The following is a 25,385-nucleotide window of genomic DNA, read 5'->3' as shown; positions in this document are numbered from 1 at the left end:
TTTTATTAATCACCAATCAATTAATTACTTAATTAATAATTTTATTAATATTTATAATTAAGGGATAACAACAAACACATTTATTTATTCCAATACATTTTTTAAAAGCACTATGCACAGAGAGTTTCTTGCATCATAATAAGTAAGTAAAGAAGAGATAGATGTTCAGCCGTCTGGGGAGATATGCTACTGTCGCTCATGATGTTGTGAGCAGCCATTCAGCTACTGTTGGTGGGACAGTATCACATGTAAAACAAACAACTAGCCAAAATGTATGAACAAGGCTTGTTTCAAGGTAAAGGGACCACCTATTTTTATGTGCTTAAATTTTTTACTTTTCTTTTTTTTTAAATTTTTACTTTTCAAATGTTCTGTAATGAGTTTTGGCTTTTTGCTCAGTGGACTGATGTTTAAGCATTAGTCTGTCCTCTAGAGCACCATTTTGCTCCTTTTTGGGCTAAAAATGACTCTGTGTTGAATTCCTATTATTTACAATGGGCTGATATCAGACTACCCCCATCCCTACCCCAATAGCATTAATGAAAAGGGGACCCAAGACAGAGGAACTCCCGCACCCTGAGGACCAATCATGAGAGCAGCGATACCAGGAAGGGAAAAGGGGTGGGGTGGGGGTGGAGTTAAGGGGAACCGATCACAATGATTGACTTATTACTCCTCCCTGGGGGATGGACAACAGAAAAGTGGGTAAAGGAAGACAGCGGTCAGTGTAAGACATGAAAAAAAAAATTAATAAATTAGCAAGGGTTCACGAGGGAGGGTGGGTGGGGGAGGAAAAAAATGAGCTGATACCAAGGGCTCATTTTGGAAAAGAACGATGGCAACATATGTACAGATGTGTTTGACACAATGGATACATGTATGGGTTGTGATAAGAGCTGTAAGAGCCCCCAATAAAATGATAAAGAAAAGGGGAAAATCTTTGTGAGCGTTAAGTGCCTATGAATTGTCCCCTATTTGACCCGGAGCCAGGGTTCTGTGATTGGCTCTGGAGTTTTTGAGCTCCTAGAATGTGTCTCCTTTCCTAGAGTAATAGTTACTAATGTTACTGCCTGTTTCTTGCTTTATTTAGGTTTCATGTCCTTAGTAAGCTGCTGAGCTTCATGGCACCTATTGACCATACTACAATGAATGATGATGCCAGGTGAGTACTAGATGAATTATATGTCTCAAATGGCTGCATGACAGTCCGATATTGACCTGTTGTACAGCCTGTCGCCCTCTCCATTTTTGATTATCAGTTAACCATTTGTCATCGGCATTATAGCAAAGGGTCCCTGTCATGACTTTTCACTCCCATAATTACTATAAATTGAACAAAAATTTTCCTAAATCTCAGTGTTCTGTGAATGGATTTTTGTTGTGTTGCTCTTTTTAGCTTTATTCCACCTGCCTTGAAGATTTGACCTTCTCTAAGACAGAGGGTGGGGTGAGGGCAGCACCAGGCTCGCTCTATATATTTTGGGGCTTTACACATATGCTTTACTTTCAAAAGTGGTGCTTTGTTTTCCGGGCTCTTGTTGGTTCACGTATAATTTTCGAGTGTGTACATAGGCATAAGAATGGTTTGAAAATGACTGTATTTAGGGTTAGATTGCACTTGAGCCACAAGAAACATAAACCTTGACGACAGAGGCATAACCAAATGGAAGTTTACTCTCCTGGCAGAAACATTGAGGAATAGCAGACAGTTGCTGGCAGTGGCTTTTACTTTCCTCTGCTGTTAGGACAGCCATCTCTTGGCTTGTCCCGCATGGTCTCATGATGCTGCTGGAGCTTCAGCCACGAAATGTACTCAGGGCACGAGGAAGAGGGAAGGAGGATGTCTGACTCTTCTCACAGAGAAGGAAAGGAAGGCTCTCCCAGAACCATCCCCAACAACCTTCTTACATGTCATTGGCCGGAACTGTATTATTTGCTCCCTCTGTAGAGTGGGCAGGAGAAAGATGAGGCTTCCTACTCCCTGAAGGAGTCTGGGAAATCACCGGGGCAGTTCTACCCTGTCCGATAGCTTCTCTATGAATTGGAATCGACTCGATGGCAGTAAGTTTGTTTTATTTTTTCAGTAAAACAAGAATTCAGGATATCTTTGCTGGATAACAATCTTTGTGTCTACCACACTGTTTCTGTCGCATTCAGTAATTTATGGGGAGAAGAGTTACCTTCGTGGATTGGTGATGGCTGCTCACCAGCATCGTTCTCTAGCGGGTTTAGTCACTGAACAAATTTAACACCAGCCTCGGAGCTAGAGAACTGAGTGTTGTTTTTCGTAGCGCGGTTCCTGAGGACACAAGCGGCGACTCCACATCCATGCTCGTGCTGTGTAGTCGACATAGACCGGGTCAGCATACTTTCTGCTTCTAGCATGTGGGCTTCCAAAAGTCTTAGGACAGAAGGAATGATAAGATAATGGAATTTTCCCCACAAACTTTGTGAAGCCTGTCATAGCAACAGATTCAGTAGGCCTGTCACTGTACCTGGAGTCAAAAGGAGACGATAGTAGCTTGGCCTATTTGATTTTCCTTTAGCAAAGTCTGTGTGAATAACCCAGTACTGTCTGACTGTCTCTCATTGTATATATACTGCAAAACATCATCAAGGAGGAATGGTCAGCATAAGTGTTGGGATATCTGTGTCACTGTATACGTACTACTTTTTCTTTAGGTTATAGCTATATGATATTGGGGTGGGAATGAGAATTGAGGGTTTTTTCTTTTTTTCATCTTTTCTTTTTATCATTTTATTGGGGACTCATACAGCTCTTATCACAATCCATACATACATCCATTGTGCCAAACACATTTGTATGTGCTCGCTTTGGCAGCACATATACTAAAATTAGAACGATACAGAGAAGATTAGCATGGCCCCTGCGCAAGGATGACACGCAAATTCGTGAAGTGTTCCATATTTTGGCCACAGTGCTAGAAAAAACAAAAAAAACACATTTGTACATTTGTTGCCACCATCATTCTCAAGACATTTTCTTTCTACTTTAGCCCTTGGTATCAGCTCCTCATTTTTTTCTCCTCCCTCTGTCACGAACCCTTGATAATTTATAAACTATTATTTTTTCATGTCTTACACTGACTGATGTCTCCCTTCACCCACTTTTCTGTTGTCCATTCCCCTGGGAGGGAATTATATGTAGATCATTGTGATCGGTTCCCCCTTTCTCTCCCCACCTTCCCCTTCCCCTTCCCCTCCTGGTATCGCTACTGTCTTTATTGGTCCTGAGGGGTTTTTCTGTCCTGGATTCCCTGTGTTTCCAGCTCTTATCTGTACCCGTGTACATGCTCTGGTCTAACCACATTTGTAAGGTAGAATTGGGTTCATGATAGTGGGGGCGGGGTGGGGGAAGCATTAAAGAACTAGAGGAAAGTTGTATGTTTCATTGGTGCTATACTGCACCCTGACTGGCTCGTCTCCTCCTGTGACCCTTCTCTGAGGGGATGTCCAATTGTCTACAGATGGGCTTTGGGTCTCCACTCTGCACTCCCCCTCATTCACATTGATATGATTTTTTTGTTCTGGGTCTTTGATGCCTGATACCTGATCCCATTGACGGCTCATGATCACACAGGCTGGTGTGCTTCTTCCATGTGGGCTTTGTTGCTTCTCAGCTAGATGGCCACTTGTTTATCTTCAAGCCTATAAGATCCCAGACGTTGTATCTTTTGCTAGTCGAGCACCATCAGTTTTCTTCACCACATTTGCTTATGCACCTATTTTGTCTTCAGTGCTCATGTTGGGAAGCTGAGCATCATGGAATGCCAGATTATTAGAACAAAGTGTTCTTGCCATGAGGGAGTACTTGAATAGAGGCCCAATTTTTTTTTATGATTTGGAGGTGGGAAAGGCCTTTATAAGCAAGATATCAAGGCCAGAAACCACTAGATCTGCACACTTAACAACAGAAGCAAAGTTAGTTCATAAATGACAAAGTTCAGTATGGCATGTTGCATTTCTATGTGGAGTTTTTACAAATTCCTGGGACTATCAGAATAATGGGCAAAACATGTGAGTAAGCAAACTGAAAGATGTAAAGGACAATTCTCAGATGGTCAGAGAACATTAAGACTTATCCTCATTAATGAGAAGAATATGTAAATTAGGATAATGAAGTTTCATTTTTTCCCCCCTCTTAACTTTAGAACCATTAAAAGGGCTAGTAATGACATGAGAAAACGAAAACCCGACACTGTCCCATTCTGTGGTTGGGAATATGAGTTAGTAAAATCTTTCAGGAGGACTCTTTGGCCGTGTTGTTTTATAGTCTTTCAAATTATATGACTCCGTTGACCCAGAAAATCCACTTTTTTGGACTTGACCTGAGGAAATTAGCATGAATGGTAAAAAATGCTGGCCCGTAGCACAAGAGCAATCAGGCGGCACAGTGGTTAAGTCCTGCCGCTAACTGAGAGGGTCAGGGATTCGAACCCACCGACGTTGCAGAAGAGGCCTGGTGATCCGCTCTGGGAAAGATTCTGGCCGGGCGTTTCTACTCATTGCTGTCTGGTTGCCCTGAGTTGGAATTGATCTGGCAGCGCACAGCTACACCTGCGAAGCCCGGGTGAGGGAATGTGGTGGGAGTGGTGTGAAGGGAGACTGTCCGTGTTTTACGTATGCTGTTTGAGGGCCTCCGCGCTCGTGAAGTGTGTAACTGCTCTGTGCTGGGATGCAGTGGTCTCTCCGTGTTGCTTTACTTCACGTCTCCTGAATGGCTAATGACGGCCACCATTTCTTCACGTTTATCGGCCGCCTGAATGTCTTCAGTAAAGTATCTGTTCCTTTCCTCTGCCTGTTTTCAAATTGGATTATTTGACTGTGTTGAGATACTGATGTTTTGTATACATTTTAGAGATTAGTTCCTTATCCAATATGTCATTGCCAATTGTTTTTCTCAGTCTGTGGTTCTCGTGGTGAAATGTTTTGATGCATGTGTCTAAGCTTTAGGAAGTCTCGGTCATCTGTGTTATCTTCGGATGCGCGTGTGCCTTTCCTTAGGTTTCATAGTATATGTGCGCCATCTAGTAGGTCCCTTCAGGAAACCTTGGGGCGTAGTGAATTATGCACTGGGCTGCTGCCTGCCCTGTGGCTGGAAGATGAGACTTTGCGCTCCTCTCAGGAGGTCCTGTCTTGGAAGCCTACAGGAGCAGTTCTGCTTTGTCCTGCAGGGTCACTGTGAGTCACCACGGACTCAATGACAGTGAGTTTGAGTGAGTTGATTGGATCTTCTATGTTCGTTCCTATTTTTTCTTCGATGATCCTTGTATTTCTAGGTTTTTACATTTAGGTGTTTGATCCATCTTGAGTTTGTTTTTGTCTGATTTGAGAAATGGGTCCTGTTCACTCTTCTGCAAATGGACATCCAGCTTTGTTCTAGATCTCAGGGAAAGAAGAGCGTGCATAAATAGGTGCACACCCACGTTCACTGCAGCACTCTTCACGTAGCCAGAAGATGGAAGCAACTAACCTACCTGCCCATGGAGAAAGGTGAGGGAGGTACCCATGTACAGTGGGGTACTCGCCAACGTTAAAGCACAGGCATGCCCCTGCGAGCACCTCAGAACATAGACCGTAGGCTCCCAAACTTACTTCATCTACCACCCTGATTTTGGAGAAAAAACTATCTGATGCTCCCTAGCAATTACACACTTTTGTACTGTCACCTGTAATCCATGGTAAAGTGTAGGCATTTGCCTTTACAGTCCCCTGGATCGTGCCAGCGCCCCCTCGGGCGTGGTTCATCCACTTTGGGAAACGCTGGCACAGATGAACCTGGAAGGCATTATCCTGAGTGTTTTGACTACAAACTAGTCAATCTCAAAGGGACAAATATGGTATGAAGGTATTTTTACACGCCTAGACAAGCTTTTTGCTCGAAAAGACACAATCTCTTGGTTACAAAGGGGAAGGGTAGGAGAGAAGTCGTAGTCCAGAAGGCAGACTGGTGCTGGCTTGGGTGAAGGAAAGGAGGTGCACAGCAGGGGCAGGGTGACAAGAGCTGATGGAGGGAGGGGAGACACTAGGGGCCTTGCCGGAGTTAAAGGCACGGAGGGAAACACTGTTCAGTTCACTGGCCCGCAATAGAGACGAACTCTGAGTAGATGCTTGGACAGACATGCAGATTGAACAGGTAAGGAAGGGGGAGTGGGAGTATGCCATGAATATATAGAAATTTGACAGGATATTTGTCTATGTCTGCTTACTTTTGCTGTAAATATATCCATGAATGTGGTGGGACATGTAGGGGATACAATTATGAAACCTTCCTCGAGTTACTATGCGTCGGAATCAACAAAATGACAGTGATTTTTATTTTAGTCCAGTAAAGTTTTGCTCCTCACTGTTGGGAGGCAAAGCAGGGCTGGCGATGCAGTGGGTTACACGTTGGGCTGCTGACGGCCAGGCCAGGCTTGGGACCCACTAGCTGCTGATGGAAGGAAGAGGAGGCTTCCTGCCCCTGTCACGAGCTGCGGCCTTGGAAACCCACCAGGGCATCCTCTGGGATCCCTCTGCGTCAGAATTGACTTCATGGCAGTGAGATTCTGAGTCCCACAGGAAGCATTAGTGGCATGCTAGAGAAATGTTCCTCGTATCGAAGCAAAGCAAACATCCCACGTTGCCTGCAGTCACCGGAAGGAGGCCAGCGTGAGTCTGAAGTGGTCACTTTGGGAAGAAGCCAGGCGTCCTGTGAGCCTGTAGTCGGTTTGGGTGGGCTTCAAAGCAGGAGAACTTTGACAGCATGTGGTCATCTCATAGGGGGCAGCTTGGAACCTTGCCTGCCCATCAGGGGCACTTTAGAAACAGAGCTTACTCTCCATGTTGTGAAACCCCGGGGGTCCTGTAGACCAAGGCGAGTGGGAGTATGCAGTAGTATTGTTTTAATTGAAGGAATAATTGGGGAGGTCGTGGAAATCATTGGCTGGTGTTCTGTTTTCTGACAAACTTTCTGAAGTCAACTTTCATAACGGTTTTTTTTTCTTCTGTTGTATTAATGTCGGCCAGACAGTGTAGCATGCTAGTAGTGTCAAGTAGGGAACTACATACCAAGTGTGATCGCTGAGTTGGATGAAATGGTTTGGAGGGGCGCCCTTGCGAACCCCTTCTCCGTGGCATGGGCTCTGGCCTGAGAAGCTTGACATTGGACAGAGAGAGCTGGTGTTTCGCCTTGCCCTACCTGCGGCTGCAGGGACGAGCTATTAGAGAAACTGATTCCAGCTCTGTCCTTTAATAGCATAGGTGAATATCATTTCTTAGATAGCTTTTTTTCCCCTTACTACAAAGATGATAGCAATCTTAGCCTTTTATCGGTACTCCATTCCTTTGGAAAACTCAAAATTCTCAACAAGAACGACACGAGTTTCAATTTTAGCTCCTTCCTCTCCTCCCCCTCTCCCCTCCCCAGCCCTTGAAAATAAAAACAACCCCAACCCCCCGCCCCCATTCCTTTTATGAAGCTGCTGGCATTAGGAAAGAACAGGGAGACGATCCTTTAATGTGAAGTGCCAGGCACCCAACACATTATTGTTTTACATCTGGAGTTTTAGAAAAGAAATGTACAAATGTAATCCAGCCTTGTAAAGTGCTTTGTCAACATCACTGCCACGTTGTTCTTGAGGTGCCTCGGTATAATAGAATTTGTACAGGCAATTTATCTTCAGCTTGCCGGGTTTTGTGTGTGGGTCTGCACCCTAAATATGGGCATATGTTCCCACTGTACTGACAGTATTCTCTTCCCCCTAATTGGTAACCCGGAGACTACTTGAACAGTTTTGATTCCCCCTTGCCTACCTCACCCCTTTACCTTACAGGAGTAGGCATGGAGTCGTGGTGAAAGAGCGGGGTGCTTGCTCAGCATTGGAGAGTGCGTCAGCTGATCACCCCAGAAGTTCCGCCTTTGAGGCTTTCCTGCTGGTTAAAAACTTGCAAGTTAGAATAGCTAAGATAGAGTTGTTTTCTCTGAGGCTTCTTATCTCCTCAGAAGACACGGGTTATTCTGACAGGAGAAACAAGTCTGGGCAGATATGCAACATCGATCTAATCAGCAGGAGCAAGAGCGGTATTTTAACTGGTGCTACCTTTTAGCAGCATCATTAAAGCCTCCCATCACTCTTTTATTAGAGGTTCCCTCTCTCCCTTATCAGATTACAGAATGAACATAACTCATGGCGGTGATTTGATCTCTTGTTAAAGAGGATTACAGCTTTGCATTAACTCAGATTGACACAGTTTATAATTTGCTTGTTGATACTCTGGCGGGAGGTGTTACATGTTTGACCCCCCAGCAGTGTGGAGGGGAAAGGACCCCCATATATCATCATTAAAGATGGCATCCGGCCCAGACATGGGCGTGGGGGTGTCCTCCCACGGGAAGGTCAGGAAGGACAAAGGCATCGCTCTCAAGTTCTAGGCCGAGGCTTGGGCCGGGGCCTCGGCCTGGGTGGAAAGGAAATCACTGCTGTGGCGTTCTGTGTCCCTGGTCCGCTTCGTGCGCCGAGAGCAATTGCTCTCTCCAGTGGAGATCTTGTACCAAACCGGAGGCAGAGTGATAAGGACACATCTAGCAAGAGATCACAGTTACTGAATAGAGAACCTTCCTCAGAATGAGGTTTCTTGAATATAAGTTCTTCAAAGACGGATAAGTCCTTTTTTAAAAGAATATTGAACATTCTTTAAAATACATTTGAATGTTTCTCTGAAGGATTGATTGTTTTTAAGTTCCTTTGATTTATTGTTTTTTCTAAACACGCTATAATAGTTTATAGACACTGCTAATCAGAAAGAAATGGTCTGCAAGTAGGCAGCTGTGACATGTTTTCCACCGTACGTTACGTCGTCTGTTTGTAGCTTTCCATTGGCAGGTTTCCTGCAGCGATCTCAGAGCTGCAGTGGGTTGCTGTGCAGGCTGTCTCTGTTTCTGAGTGCAGCCCGTCACCCTTTGCTGATTTACCCACCCGGGTCTGCCACTCTGTTTCTGACTGGCAATGCAATGACATACGCAATACCACATCTCACTCAGTGGGTGTTTACTACATGCCATGCACTGTCTACGTCCTTCACGTCTGTTCAAGCCTCTCAGGAAACCCGTGCCGTGGTTGTCATGATCTGTACTTTACAAGTAAGAGTTCCGAGACAGAAATTACGTCGCCCGGGCAAGTTAAACAGTGTGTTAGTGATGGAGCCAGAGTATGCCTCCGCGGTGTGACTCGGAGCCACGGGTCCAAGGGAACCCTCCTCTTGCTTGGATTCTAGCGCTTTCCCTCTCTCTCCTCCACTCTGCTTTCTTCCTCTGAGAGTTTCTCTGTAGGTTTGCTTATCTGTTATTCTGCCTAGGTTCTGCTTTTCCATTATTCACATTTTAGTATAGTATGAGTCACTGAATTCCCAGCCCTGTTTTCATGAATGATGATCTATTCATCTGGTTACAAGGATCCTAAACCTCAAGCTCATAAGGGCACTTTAAGTCAGAATCGGCTCGCATATATTTATATATATATATATAAAGAAATTAAAGATAGCTTTTATGTATATCTATTTTATACAGACGGGGGGGGGGGGGCTTCAAAAGTTTCTAGAAGATTTTTCTTTTAATTCCATTTTCCTTGAACTTTTTGAAGCCCTTTAGATACTTGTGTGTGTCATGCGCCCCCCCCTCACCCCCCAGCTAACTTTATACTCTAAGCAAAGGGGTCATGCTTTAGCTGCTTACCACAAGGTCAGCAGTTTGAAAGCCTCTAGCTCCTCCAGCTGCCCCTTGAGAGGGAGAGGGGGCAGTTCTCCTCTGTTCTGTAGGGTCCCTGTGAGTCGGAAGTGACTCTGTGGTGGTTAGAACTTTACATTCGTAAACACTTTTAATGCCATTAATTTTGCTTAACAAAGCGCATCAACTCGCAGTTTCTACATGTACAGGTCAGTGGATTGGTTGCACTCTTTGAGTTGTGGTACCATTCTCCCTCCCTTTCAGAGCTGCTCCTCCCCGCCCCGCAGGTGCCTCTGCCGCCTCCTGAGATGCGGTGCTCACTCTGCCCTGTGCAGACGGTTCTTAAAAGCTGAAGGCGCTCTTCACTAAGACAGTGAAACTGTTGTGTGACTTTAAGAAGAATGTTTCCGATTCAAGTTTTTAAAATTATTTCAGGGCAAAAATTTCAGGGGTTCATTCAGTCTCCATGGCTCCAGAAAGTCCATGAGAATTTGAAATTCTACTTAGTATTTTCCCCCTTTTGATCAGGATTCTTAATTACTTTTTAAGATCAATTTCATGATAATGTATCAGAGTATTATCTATTACTTATAGTTGGACATTTAAGTAATATCTGCACTTTGAGGATTTATACTGTGTTCTGAGCACTGTCTTCTAGATTGGACATGTTCCTGTAGAACAGATTCTTAGGCTAACTCTTGGGTCAACAGGTAAACTTGCTCCTGATTCTTGACGAGTTTTTGCTGTGTACATATTCCCTCCGCCCCAGTTGAGCTTTATGTGCCTTTGCTAATAGAGGGGTCTGACTTTGAAAAAAGATTGTCTATTTTGATACGCTCAGTGATATTTTTTATTAATAGGTTAATAATAACTGGCACTTTTTTCTTTGGGCCATATTGTTCATTGTTTTTATGCCAAGACAATCTCTATTATATGCTAGTTTGAGTTACTCATGTATAATTTCTTAGTTTTGCCTGGTTTCTTTTCTTTATTCTTATCTGCTTAGAACGAATGTCATGTGAATTTGTTTCTTAGTGTCTGTGATTTCCATTCTGTCTTTTGAGTCTGGCTCTGTTTTTATAACTTCCCTTGTAGACTCTTATCATAACAGTCCATAACCACGTCACTGTTCTAATCAGCTTTGTTTACCTCCCTAAAATGTCATAGAGCGTGCTACTGCTCGTTGTCTATAGAATAAAAGCCATTCTCTCAAGCCTGCTACTACAGGCCTCAGGGACTGGTCAGTTCATACCTTCTCCTCCTTATCACCTTTTTCAGGGCTGTCTAGGGTAGACCACTGCTGTCCAGAACACCCTCTGTACCCCTTGGTGTTTGCTGCTGTGCACACTTGCTCTGCAGCGCCTCCTCGCTCTGTCCCCCCTTGCCTGTTGAAACGCTCAGTCCTTCAGCCTTTCCACGAAGACCTTTATGATTTCCCTTCTTCGCCGAGAGGGGGGTTGTTTCTCTTTTGAACCCCTGTTTTACTTATCTTCCTCTCACGGTGTGCCCTTACTTCTCACTTTCAATTAGCTCGTTATCTAAGCGTTCACATTTACAACAGTAGTGAAAAATCTGCTATCCGACTATTTTGCACCTTAACCACAGATTCACATCTGCAGTAACGAATGCCAGGGTGCAAGGCGACGGTGATGCTGGCTGTGAGGATTGAGGTTACGTGTCAGGTTGACTGGGCCTTGAATCTCGGTAGTGCTGACGGTGTGGAATGACGTCATCTGTAATGGATGACGTCGTTAGTGTCCAGCCTCCATTTCGTGATCTGAAGTGGTTCCTCCATTTTTGCATAACATGTTTTGAATAATCACCTGGTCTTTGGGTCTTAACCACAGGGAGAAGTGAGGAGTGGTTGTCGATTACTGTTCACAAAAGCATTTATGATTTTTTGTTTGCTAAGACTGCTAACTTATAAGTCAAAGTATGCATCTGTTTCCTGAAATCTCATAGCACTTGGTGTTAAGGTTTTATGCGCAGACATTTGAAAGCACTGTTTTTGTTTCAAGTGCATCTAGCCTTAATGCATGCGTATTACTTATGAAACATTTATTTAAGGTCCTTTCCCAGTGCCTGCAGCTCATGAGGGAGAGAGCTGAGCTGGGATTTGTAAGGTACGTGCTGTGACCTGGCGCTCGTGCGTGCGGTGTGGCCCTGAGGAAGAAGCTCCCTCTGTCTGCCTCAGTTTCTTTTTATGCAGTGAAGGTGGTCCTTCTAACTCTTCAGATTCTTGAGCATGCAATGTTCTGCTCAGGTTTTTTTTTGTGTGTTTGTGTTTGAGAAGGACTTCAAAAAGGTCATGACAAAATGGAATTAAAAGAGAACATATTTTTACCACTAACTTTTTAAAGCCCTCTCATACAATGTAATCTGTGTAGATGACATACAGATAGCTATTTAAATAAACAAAATCTGTTTTCACATGTCTTCCCTGCCCCTTTGCCTGAACACAAACTAACATTGCCATCACTTCCAAGTGGGTCTGCCTTCAACGTTGTTTTCTCCCACAGGGTTCTCCTCCCCTGAGCTGTGACGCTTATCATTGGTTTGGTGGCCTTTCTACAAATTATTAGTTACCATGGAAACAGGCGGAGACCAGGCAGGGCTCAGCGATGACCAATTAGACTGTTGGGTCGGGTTTTTGGACCCCTTTCAGAATGTGTTTGGTTTAAGAAGAAAACCGTCCTGGGATGAATTGTGGGCTTGGTGCCCTTGGGCCCACGGCCCCTCCGACTTTTGGCCACAGCCTGGGGTGCAAAGTGCAGCCGGGCTCTGCAGGGTGTCCAAGGCCGTGGCCTTCGAGGAGCAGAGCACCAGGCTGGTGGTCAGCCCGGGGCAGTAAGGAGGCCTGCTGGCCGTTCCTGAGCATCAGTGTTGGCACTAAAGAGCGCCAGATGAAGGGCACTGCCTCCTTGTACTTGAAGTTGTGTGCATAGCCGGACCTTCCTTTATCCCGAATGCCCTGGGGAGCAGAGTGCTTTATAAGCATGAATTCTTTCGCCCCTCCACATAAAAGGTAAATCAGGCCGAAGGCCCTTTCTTCGCCAATATAGATGAGGAAACATGAGCCCAAGGAGGGAAATTACTTGATGGGAGAGAGGCAGGCTCAGTCAGTGTGTGGAGCCCCAGAAACAGTCTGCCAAACCGGTGGCCAGCAACACCCAGGAGACCCCCTTCAGTTCCAGTCCCCTTTCTGCTTCCCAGAGGAGGGTGGGGGTTGGGCCTTTTGTGCAGGGTGGAATGTGAAGTGCTGCAAAGACGAGCAATTGTTCCTAGGTGCTTTGTGCGCCTTTATGAGAACGGAGAAATCAATACACATTTTCTCATCCATGCACTCAGCAGCACTCCGCCTCCCCTGTTCCAGACCCTGCTCCTGCAGAGGGAGGCTCAACTGCAGCCCCCAGACCCACTTGCATTTTCTGGTGAGAAAATGCAAACTACTCATTTTGCATTCAGCAATCAAGCTTTTTAAGGCCAGTCCTATAACCAGCCAGAGGTAATCAAATTGCTGACGTGTAGAGAGTAGGGGAGGTGGGCTGGCACAGCCAGTGTTCTAAAGGCATCTCCTCAGTTCGCCTGACAGGCCAGGCCAGTTCAGGAGCTGAGGCACGCTGGCCTGGTGCTCCTGGGGGAAGCGTGGCCGGCAGGCATCAGGAGCAAGCCTTCCTTTCCCCAAGCTTCTCAGATTTTCAGAGGGGAGGAGTTCTTGGAAAGATCCTATTAAAAACCAAAAAAGATTGGCAGATGGAGGGTGCAATTTGGGTTTCATCCATTGGTTTAGGTGAACTCTCCAAACCAGGGCCCTATTTCAGGGCAACTTTTATTTTTTAATCAGAGCATATGGTTTTGATTTTGTGATTTTGTCTCGGGGCCTGAGACTGTTAGTGCAGGCTGCAAAGAGGGAAGGATTTGCTGCCACTCCTAACAGAAATAAACGGGCGTTGAGGTGGCAGAATGCCCCACAGGGCTCTGAGCTCAGGCTTAGTACTGGAGGGGGAAGAGCACAGGTGCCCTGGCTGTGGGCAGCGGCCTCCATGGAGGTGGTACACCGGGCATGGGTGAGATGACCAGGGCCAGAGGCTGAGGGGAGGAGAGGAGGGCTGAGAACAGGACTTCAGCGACAGTCTGCTGCGGGCCAGAGGGCAGATGGGGAAGATGCTGCCGAGCCGGGAGTGTGCCCAGGCCTCCAGGGAGCTTCAGGGGTGGGAGCTGGTCAGCAGGGAGGCCCGCAGTGCCTGTGCCGACATGGGCCAGGCTGAGCCGAGCCTAGGGCTCAGTCTTGCAGGCTTCTTGCCTTGTGAGTTGGCTCAGTAGTTGCTTTGATGTTGGGATTGCTACTGGGTTTGTGAACAATAACGTCCCCCAACTCTTGACCAACAGGAGAAGCAGGGTGCCTCGTGGGAACTCTGGGTCGTCAGTAACTCCCCTCATTGAGATCTGTGTGGCTTCACACAGATGCCCATAAAAGTGGAAGCTCGGGGAGAGATGCATCACCCGCCGTCTGGCCCCGGGTGGTGGGCAGCAGGCTGGCTGTGGATACAAATGTACTGTGCGTGTCAGTCTCACCTTCCTGCTGCGGGAGGAAGTGATTCACGTCCATGCAGTGAAGCATCCCCTGGCTTTTAACAGGCGCTGGTTGAGGGGCGCTGTTCGAACAAGGCGCTTCATCTTCCTGAAGCCAGCGGTCACAAAACCGTAAACACAACACCGGCCAACTCTATTGCCGGCATCGCGGTGGCTTGACGTTAATATTAAACATCTCAGTAAGGCAAAGAGCGCTGCAGCCAGCTTCGAGTGAAAATAAATAAGAATCAAGAGAAGACCCTGCTCAAAGCAGTGAGATGATTTGTCGCCCTTCCTTTGTGGGGCCATTTGTCTTCTTGCGCATCAGATCTGTTATGGGACAGTCAAACTCTGAGAGTTAGAGTCATCCCAGGAAGATGGAATTTTAATATTGGGAAAGGAGGCTCCCTTTTGTCTGTGGGGGCTCTGCCTCCCACCCTACCTCCCCACCCCCATCCCACCCTTTTCTTTTTTTGTAAGTCCACTAAGGTAAACTATTTTTCTTTAAAAGAATGAAATCGTAGGGATGGTGGAAGTTCCAGGTGTTCTTCCCCCTTTGCGAGTGGACTGTACCTACCTAGAAGGGGAGACCACCCGAGGAAAGAGCCGTCACCTCTCACTCCTGCTCCCCACCGCCCTTGTACGCACCCCTGCTTCTCCGAACCTTGATAAATCTCCAGTCGGCCTGATCTTTAGGAGACAGACTGGGGGCCACGTGTCACCTTCTGTAAGTCAAGCTGCGGGGCTAACAGCATTTACAGGGGCTTGAGGGACCTAGCTCTGACCTGGCCAAATTGCGGATTGAAACAGACCTTGCAGCGTCTCCTGCAAGCATGGGTGGGGAGGAGGCTGAGGGGAGGACAGGAGAACTGGACGGCATAGTTTGCTCGGCCCGGTCCACTTAGAAACTCGTCGTGTGCTGCCACCTTGTGGCAGAGGTAGGCAGCTGCTGTCCTGACTGGAAAAGACGTGCCTGGTGTGTGGGGTTTAGGTAATGAGGCTGGTGGGGGCATTGTTTTGAGTTGCTGTGTGTTCCTTTCCTAACTTGATCCTGGTAAGAAGTGACAAGTGAGAAAATGCTGCTGTCTTTTGCCTCATTTCTTTGTTTTGGAATTGGGAAGAGTTTGAGGAACGAATCTTGCTTTTGTTGTTGAGTGGACAGCAAGGGGGAGCTCAGCACCAGCCTTGCTGCTACCTTCTGGGATCTTGAGTGTTTACTCGGGTGATGTTTGCCTGTCGGCCGGCTAAATAAGAGGAGCCGCTCGCCTGTCTCTTACTTGGCTGATCTTCTCAGTGAGTCAGACTCCCTGAGAACCTGCGTTCTAGGGTGTGTCACCCCTGGCCTGCTCCCCCACATGTGCAGCCCCCAAAGAGCACAGGCCCTTGTCTGAAGCCTTCCCCAGACAGCATTCTCTCGTTTGTAAAGTCATTGCTAGCTAGTGGCAGGGCTCTCGTGCAGAAGGACAGGAGCGAGAGCTTCAAGACAGGTGCCGTTTTGTGTCTAGAGTCAGCGCACCAGAGAATTCAGAGTGGCCATCCACCACACTTCTCTGCTTTGTTCCGTGTGTCCTGATCAGAGGTGCGCTTTTGCGTATTGGGAAATTTGCTTTCTGTTTAAAGAAAGTGTGTCATTTAAAGAAAATGAGGAAGAGGCTCCGATTCAACGGTGGCGATTCAGTTGCCTGAGAGCAAAGACCACATGAGGATCAGACCCAGCTCTGCCTGCGATGGCAGCCCCTCTGCACGCCTCCCGCCAGGTGCAGTGCCACAGGAGCAGTGCTGGGGGGGGGGGGAGTGGAAGAGGGGGTGCTGCTCCCAGAAAGATTTACAGCTTCCTGCACCCTAACCAGGGTCAGTGTGAGTTGGATTTTGCTCACCTCCAGTGGGTTTGGTGTTTGGGTCTGTAAATGGCATGCAAGCATGCTCTGTTTCTGTTGGTGACTGTTAGCATTTAGGGATTCCTGTTGAACTTGCGTCTCCCATGGGATTATGGATGTCACGCAAGAAAGTGGTTGTTGGTGATTGCTAAGTGCTTCTTAGAGGAGACTGGGGCAGCATGTGGGCTTTGCCCTTTGTCCCCCGCCCCTGTGCCTGCAGAGACGCCCGTTTCACCGGGCTGTGGGACGTGCTTTGTTGGGACATGCTTCTGGCTGGTTGGCAAGGCGTTTGTCTCAGTAGACACTTGGGATGTTCTAAACATTCTGGTGGACTCAAACCCAGGAGACTGGAAGCTGAAGGCAGAGGAGGTGGTGTGGCCTCAGCCTGCCTGCTTGGGGAACTGGAGGGCTTGTGAGGTTCCGTCAGCAGGCTGGAAGACTGCAAGCCTGCTCACCGCGAGAATGGAGGGAACTGAGGCAGCTGACCTAGAAAAGACTAGATGCAGTCAGCTGGAGGAAGCCCTGGCTTAGCGGGGGAAGCACGTAGCCTAGACTGTTCTGGCCCTGGAGGGACAGGGCTGTGGGGAGTGGGGAACCAGTAGCTGGAGGGGGTGGGGGAAGGCAGCATGAGGGAGGATCTGCCACCCGAGGCAGATTTTTCCCAAACCCCCGCCCCCAGCCCCGCTGCCGTGTCTTTGTGATCATCCACAAAAATCTAACGAAGTTCAAGGAGGCAGTCAGATCATTGTTGTTCATTCATTTTACCTTTTATTACATTTTGAGGCCAGGGACCAACACCTAGCACATGTTCATAAGCTTCAACGGTGTTAGTAAATTGTTGCCGAAAGTTAGGCTTGGAAGAGGGCAGGGCCGTCAGTCATTGCTGACGACAGATGTATTGTTGTGGGCATGCTGGTCAGTGCAGTTTCCTTACTGATGTGGTCGAAAGACTCCCTCGGACTCTAATGGGAGCACAGCCCCGCCAGACAGGGGCAGTGCTGGCATCCACCGTCCTCTGACTCCCCTCTGTGTGTGCGAGGGGCCGAGTGCCATTCTTGCCACTGCGTGCAGGGCAGACAGAGGTGGTAGAGGATTGGAAAGGCAAGAAGGGCCAAGATGCCTTGTGGGATGCCTAGTGTATTTAGACACACACACACACCACTAATGACAACAAATGATCGGTTTTTTCAAGGGAACATGATGTGTCGTTTTCCTTAGGCAAGCGGCAGGCAGGGTTGTAGCCACCAGCGCTCTCGGCAGGCCAACTCATGGCCCTGGCTTGCCATCCTTGCTTTGAGGTTATGCTGTGCTTTTGGAAGCCTATGCAGGTCTCTAGAGAGCTCGGAGTGCTGCCTGCCTCGAGTGTGGGTGCAGGGAGGGGCAGCCCGAGGGAGGAGGAGGAGGACGAGTGCCTCGTTCTGGAGAGCAGAGGGCACAGTTCCTCCGGTGTCCCCGATGCTGCAGGCTACTGACTAGCAAATTGAAAGCCCCACACAGATCATTTGCAGGTTTAATACGCTCTTTTGCACTGTTTACCCAACTACCATCATGAAAGACAATGATCTGTGTGGTGGCACACACGTGGAGACCATCGCTTGTGCACCCACGGCCTCATCTCGTCCAGAGCCCTGGACAGCTTCCCTCCCCTCACGGGAGAGGGAGAGGCTGCCACGGCCATTTCCCGCTCCCCCACCGACCCCTGGACTTACACACACGCCCACACAGACACACACGCCCCCCACCCCACCCCCGCAGGCATGCACACACGCGCAAGCGTGCCTGCCTTTATAGAAAATGGCTGCTAATCATGATCATTTTTTTCCAGAAACAGGTTTTATGATAATATAGTAAAAATATTAAATTAGAAAATGCCTCACTAAGGGTTATAAAACTGCACTACAGTAAAGATAGGTAATTATCCCCTCTACAGCCTAAATGACAGTTTAAAAGAAATAAAAATGTTAGTGCTCATTACTTGCTTTGGTAGGTTGTAATAAAGGGTAGGTTAAATTTTAATTCAAGGAAGGGCCCCTGTGATCGACCTTCTACCTCCGGTCTGCATCCTGTTAATTACTCTGTAGGTCACGCTCCTGCAGAGGCTGCCATGATTACCGCTTCTAGGTGGGCTTCCCACTGGCCTGGAGATAGAGGGGTGGGGAAGCTTGCAGCTAGCTGGGTGGTTTACATCTTGGCTCTTCACGTGATAGCGGGGAGGGATTATGTATTAAAAACAAAAGACATCAAGTTCATTATGCATAGCCTTAAGGGGACCTCAAGTATTAAACTACACACTTACCCTGGAGAATTGGATGGAGACAAGGTTAAACTGAGGATTGATGGGTTAGCTGCTCTGCATGGCTGGACCCCTGTGGGGGGAGGGCTCCATGCTGGGAAGCAGCTGACTCAGGCCCTTGGTGCCTTGTTGTTACCTGGTTTGAGGTTCCGTGTTTTGGGGATGGGGTGAGGGAGATGGATGGGCTTTGTTCTCAGGTGCTTTGACCTGGCGAGATCTAGTGTCTGTCTGGGTTTGGGGTGACCCCCACGCCTCCCTTACACCTTGGTATTCTGGGCTCTCCAGAGTGAAAGGAGACCTGGGAACCCATTTCCAGGTGTGTGCTCTTTGCTCAGGTTGGTCTGCTGGAGATGCTGGGGCTCCTGGCCCTCCTAGCTGCACCTCTCTGTGCCCCTGTGCCCACTCTACCCAAGGTGGGCCATTAGCCTGGCTCCGGAGAAGCTCAGGGTCTCAGGCACCTCTGAAATTCAGGCGCTGGCTGGAGAAAGGGATTGACTAAGGCCTGGATAGCAAACCCCTTTCAGCTCATATGATTTCCGGGTCTTTGTTTTCAACAAAATTACAGGAGAATCTAATTGAGTTGTCAGTGGTAGATCATTAAAAGTAATTTTTGGTGGTCGATCACCCTGTGTTTTTGTTTTGTTTTTGGACGTGTAATTCAGAAAGGAATGACAAGAACTGAGTGACACTGCTTCTACAACCCCCCCTCCCCACCCCCCAACCCCCCCACCCCGGTTTACGGGCTCAAGGCTGTGTCTGCACAAAACAACAGGAGGGGCTGCTGCTGGACTTGCTTTCAGAAGTCAGACTTCCCTGCAGATACAGAAACAAGGGGGAGCTTCGTTTATTTCATTAGGAAGTGCATTTCCACTAGCGTTTACATAGCTCTATTCATCGGGATGGTAAAGCCCTGTGTATTATTGCTATATTGTATGCATACTCCTAGTTTACGCGAGCCAGAGGTCTAATGAGAACCCACTCTAGAAGAATTTTTTTCCCTTTACCATTTAGAACCTGGGAGTTTTGAGAAATTAAAATTTATTTTATTTCAACTTTTATTGAAAAACATTTCTAGCTTTTTGTAGCCAAGAAGGGATGACGGGGTGCTCAATAAAAAGACATTAAAGCCTACTAGGACAACATTCTGTAGGGAAAGTCAAATGGGAAGACAAATTCAAGCAGAAAAGGATGAGGTAACATGCTCAGTGTGGGACTTAAGTGACGGAGGGATGGTAATGTCCGTGTGGCCTGTGGATGCCAGTGCCCTTGGGTTCCTCCGGCAGGGCTGTGAGGGGCCTGGCTTTATTCAGTGCTTTCCAGTAGGTGCAGCCGAGCTGAGAGACTGAGGGGGTCCAGCCTGCCCTGGAGCCTCCGGAAGGACAGAGAAGGACCGAGGGAGTCTTGGACAAAGGGTGGGGTGCGTGCGCCTTCATCCCAGAGAGGTCCGTCTGGTTTGCTTACAGGGTTAGGACTTGGGGCTCAGGGGGACAGGAGGTGGAAGTGGAGGGAGCAGAAAAGGTTGGGGGTGGTGCTGCTGCTGCAGCCCTATTCTCAGTGAGGGGTGGGGGACCCTGGAGGGTGGGATGTGGAGGGCTGTCAGCTTGGGGGGTAGACCCCACCACTGGTCCCCCTGGTTGGTGGGAGAGGCTGAGAGGGCGTGGAGGTGAAATGACTTTGGGGTTTTCAGATGGGAATAATCCTTATTCATTCTCCTTCTCGTTTAAAAAGAGGAGCGCCCAGCCCCGTAGCTCTCCGAGTCGCTGTGCTGCGGACACAGCTCATATGTTTGTCAGCTTTGCCCACCTGAGTGTGAAACGATGCCCTATCAAAACACCCTCTGCTCCTGACACGGGAACCCTGCTGCGGACAGTAACCGTTGCCTTTCGGCCCAGGCAGCCCCGCGATTGCGTGGGGTCTGGAAACATTCGCTCGGGTAACGATGGGGTCTGGTGCAAGCCAGCACGGTGGGTGAGGCGGCAGGTGTGATGGTGGGGCCACATAGCCCCCGCCTGCCGCTTCTGCTCCTCACACTCGGAGTCTTAAAGTCGCACTGCCCTTTTGTCATGGCGACTCTCCCTTCATGCCATTTAATCTTTCTGTCAAAATGGCAAGGGCAGCTTGCCCTTGTTGGCAAAGAGGTGCGAGATGGGGCGAAGACTGGGCAGGGTCCTGCTGTCTTGGGTGAGCTGGAGCGGGGGGTGGAAGTGGCCCCGTCACAGGTGTGGTCACCCATTTTCTGGCAGAGGCCGAGGCCGACAGCCATTCATGGAGAGGAACAGAGGAGACGGCCAGGGCCTGGGGTGGACTGCCTCCACTGTTGGGGCCTGCTGAGTTGGGCTGGGGTGTGGAGTCAGGTCCTGGCCTGGGGCCCCTCCCAAAGGCTGTGTGCTTAGATCTGGGGTTTCTTGGAGTTTTCCTTAGGAAGTTGTGAAGGGCTCTTCCTCTTGCTGGGCTCTCCGTCATGGTCACTACTCTAGCCCACAGCCCTTAGCAGGGGGCTTCCGCAGAAGACTGACGCGCGTTTGGGTGCTGATGTCTGATGTACTGAGCCCGAGGGCTGTTGGGTAGTGGGGAGAGGCGGGTTTTACTGTCAGGCACAGTCACTCAGGCCATGAGAGGTTTTGATGAGCTGCTCTCTGAACAAGGTGACAGGCAATCTGGAGAATGTGCACCAGGGCAGCTTTACCCGCCTGCCCTGCCCTGCCCTGCCCTGAGCCCGGTGGTACCCCACCAGCACGGCTGGCAGGCCTCTGTGTGTGTAGAGGACGCGCCCATTGGGTGCCACTGCACATGGGTTTGGGACCCCGTGGCATCTCGAGCCTCATCCGGAGTGATCTGCCCTGTACCACAGGCATGGGCTCATCTGCCCACTGCTCGCTTTTCTGGCCCTCAGCAGCTGTCGCAGGCACATGGGCTTCCGTTGCGGCAGCCGGCCCTGGGAGCAATCGACTTCATTTTCAGAGACCCAAGACCCTGGCATGTTTTTGCTTTGTACAAGTACATTGGCCCATCGTATGATCTGTTAGATTGAGACTAGACACCAGCGCTGAGAGTGGGGCAGAGCCTGCCTCCGCTCAGCTGTACGCGGGTCCTTAATTGGAATCTTGTTGCTGGGTCATTTTCATTGTTTTTCAAGTACTGCCAAGACCAAAGAAATGTATGAAAACGAAATTATATCCCCTGCATCCCATGTCTGATTGACTCCTCCTCGTCTCGTGGCAATCTCATGCATCCTATTAGAATACTCAATCTTGTTTTCTACGTGGAGAGCCCGTCTGGAAAGGGCAAAGCGGGGGAGAGCCGCTCCCTGGAGACAGGGCATCCAGCCACATGTCCCGGCCGCCCGCCTGCCGCTGCCTTCCTCGGGCCCGTCTCCCCAAACCGATTGGGGCTTTGGGGCTCCTTGGTTTCTTGTGCACGTGAGAAAGTTGGCGGTGTGTAACCAGTCTGTTCTCTTTGTCTTGTAGGACAGAGCTGTACCGCTCCCTTTTTGGCAGACTCAACCCTCCTGGTGACAACCACGGGAACTGAAGTCACCCATCTCTTCACAGCCTTGTGGTCGGACCAAGCCCTGCAGCTCCTCCAGCCACAGACGGGTTTGAGCTAGAGAGACTCCCAGGAGGTGCTCTGCCCAGAACCCGCCGCACATGCACAGATACAGCTTAGGAGGCCTTCAGCCAAGAGAGTGGACCCCAGGCCTTCTACGCATCACCAATAAAGAGTATTGTCACTGCCCCCACCGCCTGGTTTCTTCGGCTGCCCAGCTCAGCTCTGGCACCGAGTGCTCTGACCAGAGCTCTACAGCCGCAGGGTGTTAGGAGCGTGTGGTCTCCGGGAGGGAGGCATCGGAGAGCAGCATGCCGCTCCTGGTGGACGGTCAGTGGTTTCTCAGGGCACTTTGGAACCTGGGGTTTTCTTTGGGTGCCGAGGGACTAAGTACAGACTTCTGTACCCCCGTGGAGATTTTCCGAGAGTCCTGTTCCAGCCTCACCATCCCTATGCCCTCTGTTGAGATGAAGTCTGCTATAAATCTAGCAGGTGGAAGCCATTCCCTTGTTTTCCCTCCAAAGTCCTCTCAGGGATTTCTTGGCTGGGGTGGTCACTGTGCAGTGACCACTGTGCCCAGACCTTTACTCTGAAGTGGCCCCAGGCGATACTGATCCAGCCAGCTGAGCGAGGCTGCACTGCTAGCCAGACCTTGGTTTTGACGTTGGGCTTTGATAGGAGATGGTAGGTGCCAACACTGCGTGGCAGTGTTTGTGTCTAGGGCCCCTCTGTGCCTCTGCTTGGGGACCACTGTGGTGCCCTCAGGCCGGGCTCCACAGGAGGAGCATCCTGACATGACTGGCTTCACAGTCTAGTGCCACCTTGTACATACTGGGCATACGGGGGTGGCCGTACCAGCAGAGGAATCAGCCCTTGGCGCCTTGTGGCTTGTTCTGCCTCCCTGGTAGTTTGCTTTTGGGCTTGACTGTCAGGGAAGCATCCAACTTCCTGTGTGTCTCCAGTTACCTCAAAGATCAGCCAACAGCAAGAGGAGATTCTCCCACTTCGCTGTCAAAATGCGGAACGCCCAGCCCCGTCCACGTAGCCCGGGGATCCAGGTGCTGCACCCCACTCGGCAAGTCAGTAACCTCCAACAGCGAGCCTTCCCGGAGCCTGGTGCTCCTCCACCGAACAGACAGTGCCCCTGTCTGATCGCTCTGTCTGGTGGAGGGAGGGGGAGATGCACAAATGGGTACTTCAGAATATTTGGAGGCCAGCATGTTTAATTAAAATGAAGTAAAGACAGGAGAGATGAGAAAGAAGGGAAGGGCCAGAAATTTTCCATAAAAGGGAGGCTCTAATTTTAAAATTCAGAAGACCACTCTCCTTCCAGCCAAGAATAAATTGGAAACTATTTTAATTGACACGGATACTGCAATTCAACTGTTACTAGAAAGACAGATTAGTTGATTGATTTGCATTTTAATAAAACTAATACTTTACATTTTGGTAGCTGGTGCTGGATTTTAAATGAGTTCCGACCCGTCGTGCAGGGTCTTCATGCAGAGCCCTGGCTCGGGCGGACAGAAGCTCCCTGTCGGTGTCGGCCCACTTGGAGCAGTCTCTCACCCGTCAGGCCACTCCAACTGGGAGGGAGGCCCCGGGATGCTCCCGTCAGGAGGGAGATGATCAGAAACCGAAATCTGGTCTTAATTTATTGTCACTCTAAAAGTTAATGACAGGGAAGTGGCTAAACGGAAAAATAGGAAGAATGAAAACAAGACCCAGCAGTAACCACTTCCATGAACATTGTAGGAGTCTGACCCAGTCGTGTTCCCGGCCTTGCAGCAGGCGGGCCAGTAGCGCCCTGTGCTCTCACCAGGACGGTTTGGGCATTGCTTCTGGACGGTTTGAAATTTTTACTCGCCCTTCCTTAAAACAAATGTGCAATTGTACCCACTTCTTGCCCCAACACTGAGCTTGGATTTTAGTACTCACACCACACAAGGTGCCCGTTTTCACTTGAATATTTTAATTGCTTGTTTCAGTGTTCGCTGTGGGCCTGTGCCATCTATAACCAAGCAAATCTGCTGGTGGACCTTGAGGTTGTTCGCCGCATTTACCTTTAGGGATAATGCCGCAGGGGGTGTTTGTGTATAAAGCTTGCCCCGTGTGCAGCGCGTGTGTAAACCAAGTTGAACTGAAATGGAACTGTCATTGCTGGGGCTCTTGATCGGCGCCGCTCTGGGCTGGCCGTTGTCTTCGAGGTTCCTCATTTGCCTCGCCTGGGGCATTTGCAACAAAGGCCGCCGAGAAGCGGTCAGAAGGTCGGGGGCGAGTTTGATCCGGGGTGTATTTCTTGCTCCCCAGGGAACCCTTCAAATCAGCACGCGCCTCTGGGAGGATGAAAGAGCTGTCGCGTGGGATGTGCGGGAGATGTTCCGATGAAAGATGGCGGGTAAATAGAACGTGACACCGCCCCTCGCGGCCCCCACCGCTCGCTCGCTCGCTCGCGGCCGCTAGATTGCATGTAATTCGCCCTGCACGCTCCCGCTCTGCTGTGACCGGCTCGCTGCCTTAAATGCCTTCTTCGGGCAGCCTCCCGGTGGGGTTCCCCACCCCCGGCCAGCCTCCACTCGGATTTTTTGGTGTGCAGCCATTTCTCTCGGGGGTCACTAACCAGGACCCTTTGTCGAGCGTCACTGGGGTCCGCTTCCCGCTGATGGCCAGCAGAAGCCACGGGAGCCAGCTCCGGCCGCTTGAGAAAAATGGGCTCCTTTTCAAATTCCTGCTCTCCACCTGTCTGGCTCGGGCCTCTCCAGCAGCGCCCGCCCTTCGCGCCGCCCTCTGGGGCTCAGTGCTATCCTAAAGTGACTAATTATAAACCGGGGTGCCACCTTCAGGGTGAGCAGTCGTTCTGTGGGTGCAGCGAGATGATGCCAAGCCCCCGCCTGCCCTGAGCCAGGCGCACATGCAGTCTCGGCAAACTGCGCAGGGGTCCCGTGTGCAGGCCAGAGATCCGCGGGACCCGAGTGCTGCGGAAGAGCGGGTGTCTGCACCTTAGTGTGTGTCTTTCCTGTTTAGCTGTTTGTTTACCAGGGGCAGTTACACTAGGATTGTATTTTTTATTTAAGTTTACCTCATTTTCTTTGTCTTTCTGACTTTCTTCAGAACGTTTTAAAAAATAAGTGCCAGTAATTGGGTACGCTCCTTAAGTAATTCTCTCTGCAGTCCAGGGACCCATCGCGCCCTGCTGGCTTGTATACATTCGATTTGTCCAACAGCTCTATCGATGGAGCCTTATTCCCTGCCCTCCGTCGGTGGAGGGGAGAGGGCGAGCCTGGGCGAAGGCCGGAGGAGGCCTTATTTAACTTGGCTTTTTCTTGTGTGTCTATGGGTCCCTTTCCCTGCCGGCCTCGCCCGGCGTGTGGGG

General features: G+C 49.4%; 1 protein-coding gene and 1 non-coding gene across 3 annotated transcripts in view; both read left to right on the top strand.

Annotated features, from left to right (window-relative positions):
* Positions 1–22,201, top strand: part of AATF (apoptosis antagonizing transcription factor) — a 107,009-nt gene extending 84,808 nt beyond the window's left edge. Inside the window, exons 11-12 of one of the 2 annotated variants that reach the window (XM_045299809.1) lie at positions 1,091–1,162; positions 21,934–22,201. In XM_045299809.1, the coding sequence (XP_045155744.1) occupies positions 1,091–1,162; positions 21,934–21,997 (136 nt within the window). In that variant the 3' untranslated portion in view covers positions 21,998–22,201. Of the gene's footprint in view, positions 1–1,090; positions 1,167–21,933 lie in introns of those variants that run through there. The other variant, XM_004706984.2, reaches the window with a different exon arrangement.
* Positions 2,827–2,933, top strand: LOC115873011. The gene has a single exon (XR_004048187.1). It is a non-coding gene; the product is annotated as a U6 spliceosomal RNA (small nuclear RNA).
* Positions 22,202–25,385: the final 3,184 nt, after the last annotated feature.

Source organism: Echinops telfairi, unplaced genomic scaffold (assembly GCF_000313985.2).
Source record: "Echinops telfairi isolate 266 unplaced genomic scaffold, ASM31398v2 ScPeMD7_7458;HRSCAF=8496, whole genome shotgun sequence".
NCBI classification, from domain to species: domain Eukaryota; kingdom Metazoa; phylum Chordata; class Mammalia; order Afrosoricida; family Tenrecidae; genus Echinops; species Echinops telfairi.
Note: the sequence above shows the minus strand (reverse complement) of the source record. Positions and strands in the feature narration are given on the sequence as shown.